The sequence below is a fragment of the Neodiprion lecontei genome, chromosome 1 (genome assembly GCF_021901455.1).
Source record: "Neodiprion lecontei isolate iyNeoLeco1 chromosome 1, iyNeoLeco1.1, whole genome shotgun sequence".
In the NCBI taxonomy this organism is placed as follows: domain Eukaryota; kingdom Metazoa; phylum Arthropoda; class Insecta; order Hymenoptera; family Diprionidae; genus Neodiprion; species Neodiprion lecontei.
The window spans coordinates 31,333,461-31,354,373 of NC_060260.1; the positions used below are offsets into that span (position 1 = coordinate 31,333,461).

General features: G+C 41.7%; 2 protein-coding genes and 1 long non-coding RNA gene across 8 annotated transcripts in view; 2 read left to right on the forward strand and 1 right to left on the reverse strand.

The window, feature by feature from the left end:
- Positions 1-2,933, forward strand: part of LOC107217163 (pre-mRNA-splicing factor syf2) — a 3,939-nt gene extending 1,006 nt beyond the window's left edge. Inside the window, exon 4 of the mRNA XM_015654548.2 lies at positions 96-2,933. Within this exon, the coding sequence (XP_015510034.1) occupies positions 96-261 (166 nt within the window). The 3' untranslated portion in view covers positions 262-2,933. The remainder of the gene's footprint in view (positions 1-95) is intronic.
- The window catches only part of LOC124292822, a 10,720-nt gene extending 2,817 nt beyond the window's left edge, over positions 1-7,903 (forward strand). Inside the window, exons 2-3 of the long non-coding RNA XR_006902754.1 lie at positions 5,485-5,491; positions 7,798-7,903. This is a non-coding gene — a long non-coding RNA (uncharacterized LOC124292822). The remainder of the gene's footprint in view (positions 1-5,484; positions 5,492-7,797) is intronic.
- On the reverse strand, positions 390-20,681 carry LOC107217174 (TGF-beta-activated kinase 1 and MAP3K7-binding protein 2). 6 transcript variants are annotated; one of them, XM_015654578.2, is made up of 10 exons: positions 20,400-20,679; positions 11,737-11,875; positions 10,232-10,565; positions 8,406-8,795; positions 7,820-8,044; positions 4,461-4,612; positions 4,234-4,327; positions 3,410-3,658; positions 1,454-1,510; positions 390-1,200 (listed from the first exon to the last, which is right to left on the reverse strand). In XM_015654578.2, exons 2-10 carry the CDS (start codon positions 11,842-11,844, stop codon positions 1,175-1,177), a joined length of 1,635 nt encoding a protein of 544 aa, XP_015510064.1. In that variant the 5' UTR covers positions 11,845-11,875; positions 20,400-20,679; the 3' UTR covers positions 390-1,174. The 6 variants fall into 6 exon arrangements, with proteins under 6 accessions (XP_015510064.1, XP_046586822.1, XP_015510060.1 ...); XM_046730866.1 differs by lacking the exons at positions 390-1,200; positions 1,454-1,510 and having other exon boundaries at positions 1,893-3,610; positions 20,400-20,681; XM_015654574.2 differs by lacking the exons at positions 390-1,200; positions 1,454-1,510 and having other exon boundaries at positions 1,893-3,658; positions 11,737-11,871.
- Positions 20,682-20,913: the final 232 nt, after the last annotated feature.

Consider the following 20,913-nt stretch of genomic DNA (forward strand, 5'->3'; position numbering starts at 1 on the left):
TTGTGAATATTTTTTTTTGAAATTGATTATTTGGTAGAAGTTATGAAATATATTTTCATGGGACTGGCTACTTTAATTGCATTTTATTGTTTCAGAATTGCTAAACGTGAGAAATACAGTCGTCGTAGAATGCACAACGACGATGCGGATATCGACTATATCAACGAAAGGAATGCCAAATTCAATCAAAAATTGGAACGGTTTTATGGAGAACACACTCGCGAAACTAAACTCAACTTGGAACGTGGTACCGCTATTTAACGAATTATCATTTCGTTCATGCGAATGTTTAAGTCACCTCTATTGGTGATCATTTCGATTCTATGCCGTATCTTGATTAGTCACGGCAAGCATTACTCGTATCTTGTAGAGAATTTTTTTATAAATCCGTAGAAATTTTGTAAAATAATAGAGACATGGATAACATACTAATTAGTAGACGTTACTAATTGTATAGAATGGACCCATCTCTAAATTTATTTTATATTGATTTTCGCTGGTCTTGATTTCTTTCCGTAATCAGCTTTCGCGATACCTCATGACTCATTTATTATTCAGCCACGCGATAATTTGTACGGTTTTACCATTTTGTGCACTTTGGCACGGCTGCACGGAGTTCTGGCGCAGTACAGTTTTTCAATTGAATAACATTATATACACAATGTGTTGGGAACTTAATAAAAAAAAAATCGTACGAAGATCGTCGGTATTCTTGTTTCGGTAGGAAGGAAAACTTATAACAAGTTGCAACTGGACCAGATTTTGACAAAATTAAATCAAGTTAGAAGATCCCAAACTGCGTAAAATCTAGCGTGTGGCGATTCATGCAATATTTATTGTTATTTTACAATAAAAAAGATTAAACTGGACTCAGAATCGGTAGTATTGGTTTGAAGATAACAATAATAATGGTTGAACAGTTGAATGTAAAATACGTATTTCTCATTTTGAATAAAAAATTAAATTAATTTACATTATTACAATATTCACATTTTTATTTCAGTCACTTAAATTCCTATAATTATTTTTATCATTACTATATTATGTATTTAGTTTCTTTTAAATATAAATAAATAAATTATTTATTCGGATATATATGTATACATGCCAGGGTATGTATACAAATATACTTGCACATATGTATACAGTTTTCAGTTCTCTAATTCGGTTTACATCATACCACCCAGTTGTGCACTGTTCCTAGAGAAGAAAAAATGTTCCGTATTTCAAATATTATATTTTCAAAATACAACATGTACTAGTAATGAAAATTGCTATTTTAATCGTTCAGTCATAGACAGATGACGTGTAGTTTGCAACAGGCGAAAGTGAAAATACGATTCTATCTACAATTCTTGCGTTCACAAATGTGAAACATTTGGCAAATGATTACTGCAGCTCATTGTCGCTTGAATGTTGAAACTAATTTTCTATCATTGTTTAAAATACTTACGCCTTGGTGAAAAATTGTGGTGATGTGTCACTCGTATGTGAATATCTTGCGTTTCACCTATACATGAAAAGTCAACTTTCATTACGATATTCCAAATGCAGTATAGCCCGATGACATTACATATGCATTTTAATTTATTTAAATTGCAATCTTTTTCTCCTCCGATATCAAGTTTTAATTTTTGCGTTCTAAGCAGATTGATACATGTTTTTCCATTATCCAAAAACGAAATGTTGAGATATAACTGGACAAAAAGAAAGTTTTTAAATATGTAATGGGAATCAGAATATACAAATGTCTTTACTCCGATCCACATTCTTGTGGAGTAACAAAGACACTTACCTCGATCCGCTTGCGAGAATAATAATGCGCAGGTATGATCAAACATCTTGCTGTTAGTTTTATTACTTTCAAACAATTTGTAAAATGAAGCCAATAATACATGGTAATTAGTCTCTTTATTTGCATGGAATGCAAGACACACATAAAATTCTGATAAAACCTTCAGAGTACAATTATTAGGAAAAACATATGCATGGTAGTTAACATTACGACATCAGGTCACATCATACGCAAGTATTCAATAAGGAATTATTTTGTGTGAAGATGAGCCTGCCTCTGTGTATACCTCTAAAAACAAAAGTCTATACATTTGATCAGGTTCTCATGGAGCTTTAATGATAATTGCATGAAAAAATATTTGTACATGAAGCTTATTAAAATTTTCTTTCTTTGTTATGGGGAAAGAAATAAAACTAAAACATTTAAAAAAATAAAAAATTTAGTCAAGTATTCAAACCGATGGAATTGCTGGACGGGGGTTTCCGTTATTATTACTATACACCAAAGAGGCCGGAAACGGGCTAGCGATAAATCATATTAACTATTTACTATATTGGAGTTTATTTTCTACAACGATCTTGTTAACCTTTCAACACACTTTATAAAATATAACAGTGTAACTGTAGAAATACACGTCGCGTGTATAACGTTATACGCGCTAATTGCAAAGTAAATGTGGGGGACTGAATTACGGAATGCGTGTACATACATCTGATAACTGATTGGATCGTTCAAGTTAAATCCTTTATATTTACATGACGTTTAGAAATTATCTTCAACCTGAAGCGATTGTGTATTCAATTTTAATGAAACGTGATTGAATTATTTATTTATACGTTATGCTTTTAAAATAGGCCTCATTTATTGTGGGATGTATTGCACTTTTCACGTGATGTGTTATATATGTACTTAATGTTTATATATGAGCAATTGTTAATCTATCAAACTGCATTCAACACTTGACACTTTACTTGTAACAGTATTTTTGGTTTTGGGTTCATGCAGCGAAGTTTCAGCTCCGGTGACCCACGACTGATACGTGATTTTTCTCAAAAGTAAAATACAAAAATCATTGGGACGCAGAATTGCAAAACCCCACCGACTTTGGGGCTAGTGAGATAAAAGGGAATTGCCAAATTATAACGGCAAAAAAAATTCCCACACTTTTGTATTACATTCATCGTCGTCTAAGAAACTTCTATCGCGTTTCATACAGTTTAATCATCTCGGTATCGCAAAAAATTGTTGAGAATTAATATCGAACGAAAAGTTCAAACGCGATGCTACTGTAAGTCTACGGTCCGCTTGTGACAAGTATCTGTCACTGTTCAAAGACACTGTGTGAGTGGATCTCCCTTTCACATCAAAGCGCGAAACGAAAAAATCTCCAGTGGAAAAACCGAGCTGTGAACGAATGGCTGAAAAATACCGTAAACATCCAATCAAACCCAAAAGGGTAAAGATCAACTGCGGTTCGATCTGCACCAGTGATTCACCGTTCCTGAGTCAGCGGGGCTGTCTTCGAGGCCTGGTCATCACGTTTTTGGGTGGTACCAGAGTTGAAAAGTGGCCTCAAGCTCTCAACGGGCACCAAACACTTTAGACTAGCCGTACCTGAACTGTGGCTGGGCAAACGCGGCATATCGCACTGTTCGCACTTGTCCATAAGCGGATGGTTGTCGAAGGTACACATCCCGCAGACCCACGAGGGTCCGTCGCGTTCTTCCCGGTCCCCGGACGGAATCCAGGCTGGAGGTCGAGAGGGCAGAGGCGGTGGCCTCGGGTTCGTTCCAGCGAAGGGCACGAACGGCTGCCCTGTGTAGATGCTTTGATAGAACTCTTCGTTTGTCTCTCCCAGAGGCACTGCGAGTAACGTGGCCAAAACGTAATTCGAGCGTTTTTTTTCTTTACTTTTTTTTTAAATGCGATTCCGTCGTACTTCGTAAGCAACAAATCTTTTACAAGGAAGATATCTCCCAGATCGATCTCGCCGATTTGATTTCTTTCGCGATATGTTGTAGTGGCCTAAGAACTAAGCGAGACGTGTTTTTTTTTTATCTGTCATTAAACACTTTGAGGGGTGAATCCACCCTCCAAAGTAAGGCATGTGAAACGGTGATTTGGCAATTTCCCCCACAAGAACATAATATTTTTTAACCAATCCAGCTGGAAAAGTTTTCTTGTAACGAGAAATGGAAAATGTTAGTTTCTCAATTGAAAAAAAATTAAATAAAAAAAACCGCCAAATCGCCCCTTTACACGCCTTACCTTAGAGGTTGGTTTCACCCCCTTAAAGTGTTTAATGGCATTTACAAAAAAATAAAAAATAAAAAATCCATGTCGCTTAATTTTTAGTCTACTATAACATGTTACAAAGAAATAAAATCGGAGAAATCTACCTGGGATACCTTCCTTGATAGAATTATTTCGCTGCTTACCTGCCGGGTCTGACGATTGGTCGACTTCGCTAGCCATCCTGTCGCATTCAACCTGGAGTTGGTAAATTTCGCTTCGAAGTTTGCTCTCCAGCTCCTGCGAATTGACGAACAATGAATTTGGTGCGAAGTTGGACATTCAACGGTTACCGAAATGAGAAGAGGGTTGAACAATTTTGCAATCAACCGTATCGCTTGAATCGTGATGATCGTGATCGATTAATTTATACCTGCGGGGGCGTAGCGGCGTTGAACGGTCTTGCCAAACATTTCAGTTCCCGTTTCATGGCGTCCAGTTTTCCTTTTTCCGCTCGCAATTCCTTAGCGAGACGATTTCTTCTCACCATCTGCTCAGCGACCAGCTGCTTTTGATGATCCGCCACTGTAACACAAATACGAAAGATAATGCTTTAGCTGTATTAATTATTCATCAACTTTACAAGTAATAATTTCGCGCGTGGAACAAAAGCAGGCGAACTTCACGTCATGTTTAAAAAATCAACTTTCCACGTCTGCGCGAGAAATCGATATAAAATTTACATAGCCGAATCGAAAATATGATAGAAATTCTTTAAGAGGATATGCCTCACGTCTTTCGAATCGGTCTTCCATCACGAAGGAGTTGAAAAGTAAACTCGGAAGATGAAGACGAACAATAACGCCCACTACCGTGTTTCGACCGGACGCTACATGACAAACTTCGTCGTTTGTATCGTCCAATGTTTTTCCACATTGGATTCGCATAGGTACTGATTACGAAACTGTCACGTGATTATTCGGCCTTATCTGTCGGCTGATAAGCCATAACGGGAGTCGGAAGGCTCGACCTCGCATTTCAATGACGAAAAGTCAATTTGGACTTTGTATTGAAATAATCTAGGGACCTTTGTAATTTTTTATACAAATTTGTTTTCAGTATCTCAGTCGAAAGTCGATATTCCATAAATGCAGACCTCGACATTCGCAGAAACAATCATGTACCTCGTACAGATCTTTTTACTTTCTCTTTTATTCTTCAACACTTCGAAACGGAAATATTTCACCCTAACTTATCTCTTCTGTGTATATTTCCTGATGTTTTCGAATGTGAAGTACAATATTGTTCGACACTCAACGTCCGATAGCTGTAAATATTTGCGAGTCAGCCGATGACGAAAGTCGTGAATTGAACTTTGTCCAATGATCGATTGGCCGTTGGGACAAACATGCAGAAGTGAAAATGTGCTAAATATACCATTCAGGTAAAACGAACAGCTTTCGCGTACGGCGCAGAAACGACAAGTATAATAATACGTACATGCATGCTCTTGTACAATTTATGTACGTACATACGTAGGCAGAAAAGAGAGTAGAAATTCACGGTGCTGCGACCACTTACGATTTCCGTCCGGATTATCCGCGGGTGTATAATAACTCGTGGGAAAAACGCCAACAAGGAAAATCTATTTTAGCTATTGAACGGATAAACGCACGCCTAAACCGAATAGTAAACACAAGCCAATAAATTGGCGCGGAAATAGTAGGAACAGATTCCAACCGGATAGGTCGTAGGTGGAGGAGGAAGAGGGAGCGACGAGGAGGGGCTAATTATACACATTTATAATCACCCGCCCCGACGGCTTCGCACCCCGCCTCCATTTGATTGTCAACGCTCTGCGGACGCACGAAATTAACCCAGACAGAGATTTTTCGAAAAAGGTTTTACCTCCGTACGCCGCGACGGCCTCAACGATGGAAAACGGGACCAAGTTACGCACTCGTTATGCATTCGCAGAAATACGTTGGAGCTGTTCGGAGATTGGATTGGGAAGAACGTGTAAAGACTTGAATGGAGAGAAAGAATTAGGTATGCGGTTAGTTTATCTGACGTTTCTGCGTTATAGTTTTATCGCACTATTTTTCTTCTTTTTTATTGAAATTCAGAACGGATGCACAGACTCGATCTGTTTAATTGGAATCAAATCTGCAGGGAATTTAATTTTTTCACTGTACATAGTGCACATTGTACCTAGTTTCTTTTTTCGGATGCCTGCAGGTAGAAATGTTTTTTCGAATAGATATTTATACCGGTGTGTTTTGTTACGTGACTGACAGTGAGTTATGTCTAGGACTGAATAGTGACGGAGATGAAAATAAAATCATTATATATACAGATCACTGTTCTCTGCGTTGGCGGTTCCGGAAATTCTCGAATAGAGTGTAAATTTACATCGTCGAAACATTTCAAGGATAACAATAAACCGCGGGGATGATCTCTCTCTTTCCCTTTCCCGTTCTCTCTCTCTCTCTCTCTCTCTCCCTCTCTCTCTCTCACTCTCTCACTTTAGACGTCTGCACAGTGAAGCAATCGGAAAAGCAAATCTATTACAAGATTAACGACGACGAAGTTCTCCGTGTTTTCTTGCAAAGCAAATACCTTATTGTTTGTTTGTCAGCGTATCGTACTAGGTACTGTGCTGTTTTCTCTGTTTCAGAAGGAATGTTCGCCAATGTAAAAAATGCGCGAATCGTTTCGCCCAAAAATTGTGAAGAGAATAAAAAATTTAACAAACGGTACAAGATAAACGAGAACGATCTTCCGTTTCAATCAACAATGCGGAAAAAGTGACGTGTTTCAGCCTTAGATTTTGCAATTAATCAAAGCTCGCGTATAGATATAGCTAATGCCAGACCTCGAGATCGAGTTTAGAAGAAACTTATACTAAATTGCATCGACGAAGGATATACAAGCGGCTGCAGACGCATAGATCTAGAGAAATCCGTATCACGTTCCGAAGAGCGTCCCGCAAGTTCGTTCTCTCTGGTGAACGTTATTTGAAAAAGAGAGGAACTGAAATAGCCGAAAAAGAATAGTCTACAAGTACACGCGTAAGAAGAGCCATCGAGAAGCCTGTACAAGGCCGCAAATTATTCCGTCGACGGGGTTCGCGGGGTCGACGAATTCGTCGAGTCGTTGATAACCGGAAGGCGATGTGCGTCGGATGAACGAACGGCGAAATCGCGTTTTCCCCGCTTCTGAATTCCTCCATGTTCGAGACGGTTTTAGCCCTAACATAACGGGGGCCACCGGGTTGGATCCCAGAGTGCCAGACGGTCAGGTGGCCGACGACGGGGGCGACTCTGACGCTTTTCGAGCGCCCACCAGCCATCGTCATGCGGTATGCGTCGCTCCCACACTCCGGCTATCTATAGTCTCGCTCTCGGCCAGGAATTCATAAATATCACCGACACCGGCCCGTCGACCATAGTTGATCCCGATACCTCGCCGCCGACGCTATCATTCGCCTTGTTCCACACCCGCCCTTGGGCGAGCACCTTCAGTGATACGGGAAGGCGGGTGTCGCGCGAATCGATGAGAATGAGAAACAATTATTTCGAGGCTTTAGGTCATCCAAAGAATTGGCGAGAGAAAAGGGTTGAAATAAATTGGTGAAATTTGCCTCGTCGGAGTTTTTTCAAATTCGAGGTTCCTTTTTTTTCGGCAGATCGTAGTTTTACGGAAATTCTTCTCCAAAGGCACGCAGCTTTGATACTCACCTGAAACGGAAAAAAGAAAAAGAAGGGAAGCGCACGACGGTTTCCATCTCACCTTTGTTTACCGGCGATTGTAAGAAGTCGGCAACGGTCGTGTTCGTCAAGATGGGAGGTGGAGGGTTGGCGTTCGGTGCGAAAGTAGAGGGCGAGGGTGAGGCGGGTGTCGTTGGAAGGCTCGTCGAGGGCGCGAGGCCCGACGTCGTCGGAACGGAAGGCGTCGTCGGCGCGCTCACCGTTGTCGTGGGACGAGGCAGCTGGCTCGGTGGTCCGGCCGGAAGCCCTGTCGAACAATTAGCCATTATACAGTTTGTCGTTGACGATTCGCGAAACGAAACCAGGAACAGCTGGTCAACCCTTGGAGAACGCACAGGGTCTGTCTTTTTTCGTCAAAATGAACATTTTTTTCGATGATTTAACATTTCTGAAGAGGGATTTGAACTACGGTGATTGATTTGACAATATTTGAGGAATATCTAGGAACGTTCTTTCAAATCGATGGAACGAGTAGTTCTGAAAAAAGCACAGGGTGATGGAAAAAATAGGCGTGTACTCCGAAGGTTAACGTCGCTACGAACTTGAAACCCGTGTCAAGTAGAACGTACAAATTTTTGTTAAACTTTGTTGTCTAAAGAAATTTATACCCGGGGGTCGGTGGGGCGTCGAAGCCGGGGGAAGCAGCGTCGTGGGCCTGGTCGGAACCATCGGGGGCCTTATCCTGGCGGCGGCCACGCTGCCAATGGCGCCGGGCCCGATGCTGATTTGAAGGCGACTCTGGAAGCCCCTCGGATCGACGGATGAGGTCGAGTAGGTGAGGCTGGAGCCGTGAGATCTGATGTTGATCGGAGGCTGGGGCTCGGAGGTCGGGGGCCTCAGGGTAAGGCTGACGGAGGTGTAGCTCCGGGAGGTGTCGGCGAGGCCGTTCGTCAGTCCCCCGTTGTGATCGGGTACGTGCCCGACGTAGTGAGGTCGGGGCTCTACCAGCAGGGCGCTTCGTTTACAGGTACCGCCGACTACTGGTATCGTTCGGAAATCTGCACGACCCGGTGGAAGAAAAGAATCGATTTAATCGACGGACCCGATCGTTTGAAAGTCGACTGGCTTAAGGATGAAAAGTTAAGAAAAGATACGAAAAGACCATGGAAACATCCTCAAGCAATCTTATTTGCGCCAGTGATAGTCTCTGTGCGAGAAAAACGAATCTAAACAAATTCAAATTCGAATGAGACAAAGCTGATATATTAACCTATTCGGTAAAAGGTTCGAAGATTAGAATACTCAAAATGACGATGAAACTCTGGCGTATCCGATCCGATCCTAATGCTTTTGGGCTTGTTGCACATAAGCACGGGAATGTTGTTTCATTCGTTGTTATTATCGTTAGCGCGAATAACACGGCTTGAGATTTTCCAAGTATTTTTATTTGATTCTCCAATTTATGACTCAGATCGCGGGTCTCGTTCATCCTTAAATTGGGTCTTAAGAATGTATCGCGTCTAGGTACAGACCAGCCGTCAAAGTGTCGGAGCGCAAGAACCAAGAAACAGTGATTTAGAATCAATATCTGACGATATATCGAATCGTCACAAGTTACGTCGTAAAACGATTGCCACGGTATATCTACAGACGCTCGTTCAGGCATTGTTTCGTAATTCTTTCCTTTGGACGTTGTTTCGACTGGGCTCCTGTAGGTACCTACACGTGATTCATCCTTAGCAAAATTCCAAACCAAAATTAACCTACACCTTCACCGTCGTTAGCGCAATTGGAAAATGATCAATATTCTGAAATCGGGTCGTGAAACCTGGAGGAGGTGAGATGAAATCGCGTTTAAGATGAATGAGAACTCTATGTTTATGATAGAGATGAATGTATGTACCCAATATCCGTTATTTCTTCGACAGGTTAAATCGGTGTTACTCTCATGATTTTTAACAGCTGTAGTTTACGCTGGCAGTAAAAATTGTAGATTATGTTTTCTAGTTAATATATTTTGAATTTAGATTCTCTGAATCGTGAAAAATAACGCATTTCCATAAATACATACGTATATGTTACATGGGTGGGCGGTGTTCACCTTACTCAACAGAAATACGGTTTTAAAAAATGATTGAAACGTAATACGTATGTACGCCCCGAGGTTGCTACCGTTTGTTCGTTCTCCGTCAATATTATTCCAGCCTGGTGTGCAGAAGAGAAATGATAAAATTCCCGAATTGAATACGAATCCCTTCTCCGCCCACGCGCGACCGATAGAAATAAGTTACCACGCTTTTTTCTACCTCCCAAAACAAAATAAATACAATCGTAATTCTCCCTGGGAAGAGAAAAAAAAAAAAAAAAGAAACCAAATCGGCAAGGTAAATCCTGCATATCATTTCGCGCGTTTGCGGTCAAAGGCGGCTTCCTTTCAACGGTGGTTGCGTAATTTATTCATCTCTTTTTCTTAACGCAATTTAGAGGTTCGTACCGCGATTGCCAGCTGCAGGACTGCAGGCTACGTTGACGCTGAGTTCGAAGCCAGCGTTGTTGGGATTCGTCAGGTCGTCGAAGAAGCCCCGTGACGGGCACGCGGCCGGTGCGGATGCGGGGGCGCCGTTTTGGGTGCGAGGACAGGTGTGGGCGACACCGATGTCCAGGGAGGCTGGCCGGTGGGGACGAGGTGCGGCCTGATGATTCGTGGTCATCGCGTTGATCGAGGTCAGGGTGTCGGGGGGCGGTGGGGGCGGAAAGGCGCCCGAAGGCGGCCGCGACTCCTGCGTCGCGCGAAGGCTTCGCGCGCATGTCTCCTTGTCGTGGCTGTTCTGCAAAATACGCCCTCCGATTTTACTCGTCCGTTATCAACTTGCCTCAGCTCCGTAATCCCAACACACCGACAACCGATCGGAGAGTCGACGGCCTTACGCATGCTGAGTTAACGGACCGACTGCGGATCGTAAAGTTGAGACACCCGGCATGCGAGCTCCGCTCGGCCTTTCGCCGACAAATTGTGAAAACATCAATTTCCGGCTCTTCGGTGGTTACACTTTTGCATCGCGACACCTCCTTCGGACCTCCGACTCTTCCATTATCGCAGATCAAGCCTTTGGTGATCTTGAACTTGAGGTTTTCACGCATCGGAGCTCGCATGTGTCGAATGTACGTACGTCCGAGACCTCGAAAGTAAGGCGTTTGAAGAGCTGGCTGAAGGGTGGGCGAAGGGGAATTTGTCGAGAACGCATTTTCATTACGGCAATTGATCGCGGACTCTTCACGTGTGATTGTGCCAAGCTTGGGAAATCATATTGAAAACTGTGTACGAAGAGAAAAATATTACAGGTTCGTACGTGAATTTAAAAAATTCTGCACAACGTGAGGTGACGGAATCAATTATTGCAGTAACGGAAGTGCGCTCGTTGAAAAATTCCACCGTCGTCTCTTCTCTGAAGCTCGCTTTCGAGGTTGGAAAGTCTTCTTTCAGAATATCTTTTCAACACGTGGGACAGAGGAATTATTCACGCCAGCTGACATGCATGTGTAAGTCACGCAAGACTGTCGCTGAGTGTATACATGTGTGTATATGTATATATACAGGTAGCACGACGTTCAGTCTGTTTAAAAATCATATTGCGGTAGGTTCGTAAAAACAATCGAGTTACAACTATATTAAAAAGAGCGTGGATGATTATATTTGGAACAGAGTTATTGTCATTCGTATAATCAAAGTGCAATTACGTATTGCTACGTACAGCAGGTAAACGAACAACGGCAGCAACTCAACACTGTTACGGTACATACATGTAGAATTAGCAAAAAGAGCAACAACGGGCTTGCGGCGAATGAACAAAAATCACAATCAACGCCAACGACACACAGCATGCAACAACGAAATTTGTGGTCCGGTCACGGTGACGACGAGAATGACGAAGGGTGTGAAAACATGGGTATCGGTATCTCGTGGAGGGATGGTGAACGTGGCTGGCTCGCCTTGGGTACCTGGGCAATGCACTGTGACACGACGTGGTCCGGGAGTGCGGGAAACTGCTGCTTCAGCTCATGGAATAGCTGCATTATCGCGATGTTAGAGCAGTGACAGTCCCCCATCGCAGGCCCCCATCCTCGTGGAAAGGCCTACCTAAGAAGACATCGGATCAGTCACAATTCAGGCATTAACGATAAAACCGGATAAAACGAACGGAACGGGCGATATTGCGTAGGTGTAACGGTCGTTCCTCATATATATCCCCGTACAGGCTACTCTACGGTCCGTGGTCGAATGATCGCCGACGATTGAGAACTCGATTATTTTCATAGAGATAGACGTTGGTGGCGGTGGTGGTGGTGGTGGTGGTGGAAGAGGAGGCGGACCGAGAATTGGCGAGGCAGGCGTTTCTCGACTGCGATTCATTCCTCCGATCGCTCGCAGGATGAATCCAAACCACCGCAGACCACTTTTGACTATTTATAATCAGGATTGACCCATTTTTCAAGACCAAGGTATAGTTCATTGCGCCACTGTTGGGTCGCGGTGAGGGCAACGGGCACCTCTGCACACAGACCAAGAGAGTTGGCAGCCGCCTCTCGAGGTGGACACCTGTGCCGAGTGCCAAAGGTGTTCTGCCTGCACGCAATTAACCACCGCCATCATCTCCGGTAGGTATATTTTGTCCTCTGGTGTATTTTACTCATCCGTGAGTTGGACGCCATAGCCTGCGCGAGCCCAACTACGTACTTCGCATCAGCGGTGGTTGGATAAAGAGCGGCGATACCGCCTCATTGTTGGCAACAAACTTCGAGCTATAGACGAAAATGTCTGCAGCTGCGATCCTACGCGTCAAACAAATTATTTTCAATTTTTTTATTTATAATGCGTCGAGTGTCTCTCGTATCTCATCTCTCCGCTGTTGCTTCAGGTACCAAAAGCATCGCGCCGCGGCGGCGGTGATTTTCAAAGAGGACAAATCGTGAATGCAGCTACGGTGCGCAACATCCTTGCACCTCGGTCACTCAATTAAAACGATACTTCCGGTTACAGCAGACTTTGTGGTACATAGACCGGTCCTTAGACCCGCGATAAATTACCGACGTGTTTTTGCTTCACGCGGGGGAGAGTCGCACGCGGATTTTATGCGAGGCATGCAACTCGTCAAGGAACAAAGGGCTTCCTTGTTCAAAAGGCTTCGTAACGCTCGGATTGCGGCGTCGTCGTGCGGTTGGAAAAGCGTTGCTGCTGCTGCTGTTACAAGTTCTGGCTGAGCAGCGCGTCTGTGGCAAAATATCAGGCGTTGCATCGGAGTAATAAGTATAATGTATATACCCAGGCATGTGATCTACGATCCACGGAAATTCTTGATCATCTTAGCGGGTTTCGCAAGAGTTGCCAGATTACTCGAGTTGCCCAAAGTATATACGCGCGATACGTAAATTGGTTCAACTTATAGCACGACGATGCAGTTCGCGGCTAGAGATCGGTTCGGCTCGTTTACTGCAGGAAATATTACTCGTTCCTTGTCAAAATTAGTGAAAATATATTGATAAACGATCTTGGATACGCGAAGTCTTCCATTTGTCATAACGCATAATTCATAATTATATCCTACTATGAAAATAGAACACGAAAGTTATCGGCGTTATTTTTCTCATCCAATTATTATTGCGCCAAATTATTTCCAACAACTTGTACGCACAGTACCTGTACTATTCTTAAGTTGTCATGTAAAAAACTTGTGGCACGCTTTTTGCGCGTTGTGAATTATCCAGAGAAGTGTGATCACTTTCCGGATTGTTAGACATAATCGCGTGATGGGGATTCAACGACGAGGAAATTTTTGCGCTACTTATTGTTAGTCACCTGCGTAAAAGCAATGACAATCAGCACTGTTGTTTTCATAGATACGTATACTCATCTGCTTTAAATGCTGTGTATACGATATTGTATAATATTTATATAACGTGAGGAAAACTGCGATAAACAGAGAGAAATTACTTTATGCTCGGTGATATGCTTTCGTTCACTCGTCGACGAGCGAAAGCGATGATAGATAAAATCGATATCGATGACGAGTGTATGGCGAAAAAATGTTTTGGCATGCCCGAAACGTTTCTGTGATTCATCTGAACTCGATTTGTTTATCCGTGTAACGTATGTGTAACTTATATAAACAAAACTCGCACGTCAATCGTTGAGAAAATTTGATACAAGATTAAAGAAAAGTGTAAAATAAACGAAACGGTACAATTGTACTAATAATAAGGACGTGAAACCCGGCAAAGTCCAGTAGTCGTGTGATTTGGGTTTTATCCTTGAATGAAGTTGATTTCATGCGTTCTTTTCGGCGTTGCGAAATAGTCGATGAAACACGTCGCTAGCAGACGGATATTTGGGGGGTCCACTTATATATTTTCACAAAAAATTTATTTAAAAAGTTTGCTAACAATAAGATCTCTGTTTAAAATTTCAGTTAAAAGTTTGATCTCGATGAGTGTATTAATAATCTCAAGTGTAGTAGACACGTATGAGAAAGAGGAAGAATTTCATTCATACAAATTCTGTGAAAGATCGATGTGAAAATAAGTATGTACGGTCCAAGACATTATATAATAAACTTGGAGCACGAAGCGATACGTTTCATAAACGAAATTCCGTCTTGTCGTATTAATCGCGAAAATTTGTTTACTCTGCAATAGATTAAGACAGAATGATGCGCCGCGGTGTAATTTAACGTAGATTAGGATACGGGGATACAGAGAGACGGAGAAAGTAAGAGAAAGAGGCATGGATATGAAGCAAACGAGAGCAAAACCGGCAAATATTTGTAGAGAAAATGAAAAAGGTAAAAGAAAAACGGAATTCTGGCTTGCCGGGAAGATATTTGTGTCACGAAATACCAGCTACGACGGAGGACGTACCTAAGTTCCTACCGACTGCGTTTCGTCGGCGTCTGCAGCCCTCCTCCTCCTCCTCCTTCCTCCTCCTTCTCCTTCCCCCTAAGCTAGAAGACACGCAGGTTGTCGCGCTGCTGCCGCATTCGGAGGCTCGACTCGCTTAATTAACGACCAAAAATTAATTACCATTTTTTCAAACATACTATACGTCGATCGAATTTTGAATAGAAATTTGGTCGTAGAAGGAACGTCGAATGAATTGCGTCGATTTTCCCTTTTCGCGAACAAGAAACAAATTCCAGGGTTAAACGGTTTTTAGATTGACCCGATACCGACGGTTCATTTCTCAAGCAACGATTCGAGATTATACGATACACCGAAACGAGTTGTTAGACCCCTTTTAAACTATACATGTATAATAAGAATGTATGTATGAAAAATAAAAATCTGTTGAAAAAATAGAATCCTCGATATGTATTATCCTACGTGGTGAGTATTTTTCCAGAGGCCTCGAGGATGGGAATAAAAAGAAATTTGAAACGAATCGAGTATCTCTTCGGTCTGATACTTGGCAAGGAATTAGGGAAAATCCAGGGAACGAAATGTTGGCCGGACGAATTTCTCAGTGCATGGGAATAATAATTAGGATAATTAGCGTCGAGGCGAGCCGATGGCAGGTGGCTGGTTATATTTTGAAGAAAAAGACGTCGTTATTAATTGCCGAACGCGTACGCAATTCGGTCCTGTCTGTAAATGACAGCCGTAACCGCGTGCGAGTAATTGGATAAGTTAGGAGCGAGTCGCTCGCCGCTGCCTTCCTGAGGGATGCTTTTTTTAAACCAGCTCTCGAGGTCTCTCGTCCACCGTCTGAATCGTCCGAACTACACCCCGAATCCCCATCGGACATCCTATTTTGCGAAACATGTCACATTTCATAACCCTGCGAGACACGTACGAACGTAAATCAGTCACTTCCCAACCGCTTATCGTTACTGCGATTTTAATCAAAACGCACGTGTGCCTAATTCTGGATCACCGAGACTTGACGCCCGCTCAATATAATTAACCCTTACGCTGCACTCGTCCTGTGTTTAACGCCGGTGTTACGACGGGGTCGCTGGAGACCCCGCCTCGAAAATTATTGCGTAAAGTTGAAAAAATTCTGGGATACACTTCAGATATGATATTTCAATGCAGATTAGTTATCTTTAGCAAAATGAAACGTTGAATATTGAAGAAAAATTCATAGGACAATAAAAAACTGGAAAATCGATCACTCTAATAAATGTATCATAACTCATTGAATTTTCAATATTTTCAGCTGAAAATTAACCGAGTAACTTTCAAGGCACAGATATTTGAGGAGAAAAAGTATGGAAAAAAAAGTATTCGGTTGAGTGAGTGAGGTTGAATTTTTTGCAATACAACGAATTAACGATCTTTGCGATGTTTTATTGTTTATCTTCGATGAAATTAAATTATTTTGGAGGTTTTTCGTATGGAATTTATGGCAAATATGCCCTGAGGTCATTTTGACCATATTGTGCAGCGCAAGGGTTAAATGTAATGTATATTTAATTATATGTCTCACGCAGGATTTTTGCCATTTTTATGCCCCGATTCGAAAGAATTTTCTACCGCTTCTTTGAGGAATAATTAAATAATCGATGCTGTGGAAATTACGGGTAAGTTGTTTTACTTCGTATTGTTAGAGTAAGCTTATCAAATCACATATTTTACATGGAATGAATTTTGCCTGTCGGTTACTATTACTGAATTACTATTAGAAATTACATTCTCTTCTACCAGTCGAATCAGGGTCTAATTAAATTGATTCGATTCAAATTTTAATGAGGCTGAAATTAGTAACGTTAACGTAATGAAACCTCAGTAAAAATTATTATTGCGCAATTTTGGAACGACTATCAAGGATTTGCCTTTGCAAAATATGAGTATACGTTATTTATCACGGTTTACGAAATTTCAGACATTCCCAAAGGTGTGAAGTAACAATTTTTCCTCAACATGCATATCTACAGTAGCGTTACAAACTTCATCCTCATAAATTGTAAACTTTGTTCCTGTTAGATCGAAAAAAAAAAAGTTAAAAAAATATACTAATATCTGACAAATTTTTCGTCACGCGTGCAGTCTACTCGTCAACACGTCTGGATAATTTAATTCCTGTTGGGTAGACCTTGTGAAACATATCTGTGAAATCTCGTCCAACGGTAAAATGAACAGAGAAAATGGTTGTGACCTATATTATTTGTAAAGTCGTTGAAAAAATAGTCAGGGAGAAAGGGGTTAGGAATTTTTTAAATAAACAGAACTCAGATGTTACGCTACTTCTTGTCGTACATCGGTGAAAATGAAACACATCCGCGAGTCCATAACGGCACGTCGCCGATTGAAATTTATCGAGGGTAATTTGTCACACAGAGTTGCACAGGTATCCATCCGTCCGGTGTTAGGTGATATACTGCGTCAACAAAGTGTGTGATAGTTTTCGACAAGCGTATAGTCAGGTGAAAAATGTTTGTTAAAGACGAAAAAAAAAAAATAAATAAAAAATAAAAAATGTCGAAGCGAAGGATCCGCGGATAAATTCCGAGGATGATATTGTGCCGCAGCGGTGTAGGAAAGCGGCGATAGATAAAAAATTGAACAAAGTAAAATATATTTTCTGCCCGACAATCGCAACGGGATATAATTCAACCGCGGTGAATATTTGCCAATGAAGAATTGAGGAGGCGGACAGATTTCTCGTGATAATATTAATATATTTGCTCATTCCTATGCAGATAAACTACACTGCAAAACGAATCGGCGAATGTTTATAAAAAGTCGGCGACAAGGCAGAGAGAAAAATGCGAAATTCGGCGACACCTGTTCGACGCGATGAAGGTTCGTCGTCGCCGTCGGCGTTGCGGTTTTATTACGTCAGAGATCGGGGTTGACGTATGCTTGCTTGTGCCTCCTCGCAACGTAGCTACATAAGTCCATCCGAAAGTATATATATATATATATATATATATATATATATATATATATATATATATATATATATATATATATATATATATACACATGATATATACACAATTATATATATACATACACGTGTGTAACGTATACCAACGACACAAATTGTAGCTTTTTTACTATCGTGTGCAAACTTTTAAAAATAAATACAAGCTTTATATACTCCGAGGAGGTTCAAGAGCGCGCTCTCGGTTATTATAATATGTTGTGGCAAATTCTGTCGATCTACTGCTTATACGCGTTATAGATATGTATGATAGACACATGTCGACCTTATAGGGGAAATTTGATGACGAAAAAGTGGCATTTTCACTACAAACTTCACACGCACAGATGCGGATGGCAGAGTTGAATTTTATTCCAAAAAAAAAGGCTGTTGATCGGAAGTACGGCAATGAGGATAAGAAGAGTTGTGTATTAAAACGATATAAAATGATAGTTGATTTCGATTGGCTCCGTATCGTTTCATCGAATTCCTTCAGAGTGGCACATCATCGTTTATATCACACTGAGAATAAGCCAAAGTAAAAACTACGATCAAGATTCTACAAAGTTAAGCTTGCACGAGTAATCGAGAGGCGACGAATTCGTTATTACCGACAATTTCACGCTCTCGGCGCAACGAATCGATGATTCGTACAATTGTCCGTAAATCTGGTACGAGATTGGCATGAAGTATCGTAGATAGGATACGATTATAGATTTATACTCCGAGTGGAAATATCTGGTGTATTTTATTGATTTTTGTTACTCAAGCGTTCCAGAATTACGATGAATAAATGTATCAACAACCGAGCGACTTTATCTCGTTAAATTTTACGCGTAACAGGACAGGATATACGAAGTGAGATTATTGTGTGGACTGTGGCCAGTATAACGATTTAATTGATGCAATTAGCGTGTATAATGTCGGTATTGCATAATCACAAATATGCATATGTAGTATATATATAGTATATATATGTAACAAGACACGTAACGGATATATACATGAATATGTAATTTAATCTGAAGCCAAAGTCTATTTCTGTTCGTCATACAGCCGTGCATAAAATACCGAATAACGTGTGTAAGACGTATAATATGAGAAGAGGGCATATCATAGAAGCAGTAGATCATAGAATGGGGCGAGTCACGTGCGAGGTATTTTTTGAATTATAATATTGACGTGACGAAGTTTCTTCATGTTTTTTTTTCTTCTTCTTATTATATTACATATATTCGCGAGGCATAAAAAAACTGCGAGTCTTTTAACGGCGTGCCAAGGTTTCGGGTTTAGAAGTTGTGATCAGAAAAATTAGGAAAGCAAAAAAGAAACTTGAAAAAGATGCTTGTTCGAATTTAGTTTGTTCTCGCGTGAATTTGAAATTCAAATTTTGTAACGTATAATATGACGAGTCAAGTTATCTCGTGAATTGATAAAGAATTATGCAAGTTGTGTGCGGTGTGATGTTTTTCATCTTTTTCTCTCTCTCTATCTTTATCTCCCTCAGACGAACGTCATCGCTAGCAAATTAATTGTACCGGCGCCGCCGTCGAGTTATATTAATTTTGTTAAATTTCAAAGCTATCCAAGATGACAGGTGACAAATTCGATCAGCTCTTTGATCAACTTCAACTCGTCCGTGATATTGTTTCAAGGTATAGACAAATTTATTGTTTGCTATGTTCGCTGTCAGCGTCAGCTGACCGGTTCTTCTTCCTGTACACGCACAGGCATTGACGATCACACGTGTCTCGCTCTCTTTCTCTCTCTCTCTCTCTCCCTCTCTTTCGACTTACACATCGTTGATACAGGCGTACGTACATGCGTATGTACACACTTAAGATGAGAGCGAGATTCCGCGATCTTGGCCTTGGCAGTGTTTGTGGAATAAAATGACCATAGATTTAAGATGAAAATCATACCTCGTGCGCAAACAATAATTATCACATACCTACGCGCATACTTAACACTACATTCAATCCATGAATCGCGCTACGACGCGTGTTTACGATGCTGGGAATACCTAGGAGTTATGAGTTCAGAATACAACACAATCAAGATCGCAAAGTTTCTCTGTCGGGTAATACAAATTGTCCAGTTACGAGAAATCAAATTACCAATTAAGAAAGTTTCGTATAGGTACATGGTATATGTAAAAGAAAAAAGAAACTCGTCTCTTCCCCTCAACCAGCTGAATAGTGCTTAATCACGTGTCGTAAACAACATCGGTTGCAGTCACATGTGGGAAATGTACGCGTGTGGGTTTTTCGGGAGAATTACACGCATGCGAAACAGATCATCGGGTACATTGCGTCTATGACATCAGCCGTCGGCGAGTCAAATCAAACCGGTTCCCAATATCTATCTATCTATCTATCTATCTCTATCTCTCTCTCTCGCTCGTTCTCTCCTATTCGATCACCTCCGCTCTTAGCGTCGGCGAGCGATTTCGTCGGTGAAAATCGAGGCGGTCGATTTGTTTGCCTTCGAATCGATCGTGAACGTGTGCTCGCGTGTATGTTGCTACACTTACTACGTACGTACGGTGCGACACGCAAGCCAGTTAGTTTTAACCTATGGAATAGAGAGGGTTCTAAATCCTCGGGATTGGTCGATCGAGAGCGAAAGCGGAGGGTTAAGAGGTGAAGTAAGAATGTTAAGTCGCACGAGTACCGCGATCGCTTCGCGCGTATAACAACGTATATGTAGGATGTATGTACGAGTGATACATCGCTCTACCTACCGAATGGCAACCATTGAAACGTCCATAGTTTACAAGGAACGGTCACACTCACTCGGGTTCTACGCACACCGGTATTAATTAGACAAAAAGGCACTTAGGAGGACTGGTAGGTTCGACACCGGGTTGACAACATGTCGCGAATTATTTAGTCCGGGTCCCGGTTCCGAGCCGTGTTTTGTAACACTCTCCGTCTTGCCTCGGGTTTTAAAAATTGTTACGAGCGAGCGGCGACCGTCCGTCGAGACCACTGATCAGCTGTGCACTGCGTTTTGTTACTCGATGTTCAGATGGTCAACTCTGTCGAGTCGCGTCTCGCCGAAAGACTGTCGAATCGCAGCGTTAATTGATTAAATCGAAAATCGCCGGTTATGCGCCCCGTTTTGAGGCCCTAGCGTCGCTTTTACTTCTCTACCGATTTTCGTGTTAGTCCTTGCGTCAACTAGCGTAGTCAAAATGGCGTCGCTCAGCCACAAGTGACTCGGTTTATGAATGGGCCGGGATAGCAGGTGCCGAC

What these genes read in the sequence shown, in the direction of transcription:
- LOC107217174 (XM_015654574.2), bottom strand. Translation starts at nt 11,844, where the DNA reads ATGGGGGACTGTCACTGCTCTAACATCGCGATAATGCAGCTATTCCAT. An exon ending in TGTCACAGTGCATTGCCCAG is followed by an intron (nt 10,566 to 11,736) that starts GTACCCAAGGCG and finishes CGTATTTTGCAG; the next exon opens with AACAGCCACGACAAGGAGAC. An exon ending in GACGCCCCACCGACCCCCGG is followed by an intron (nt 8,045 to 8,405) that starts GTATAAATTTCT and finishes ATTGTTCGACAG; the next exon opens with GGCTTCCGGCCGGACCACCG.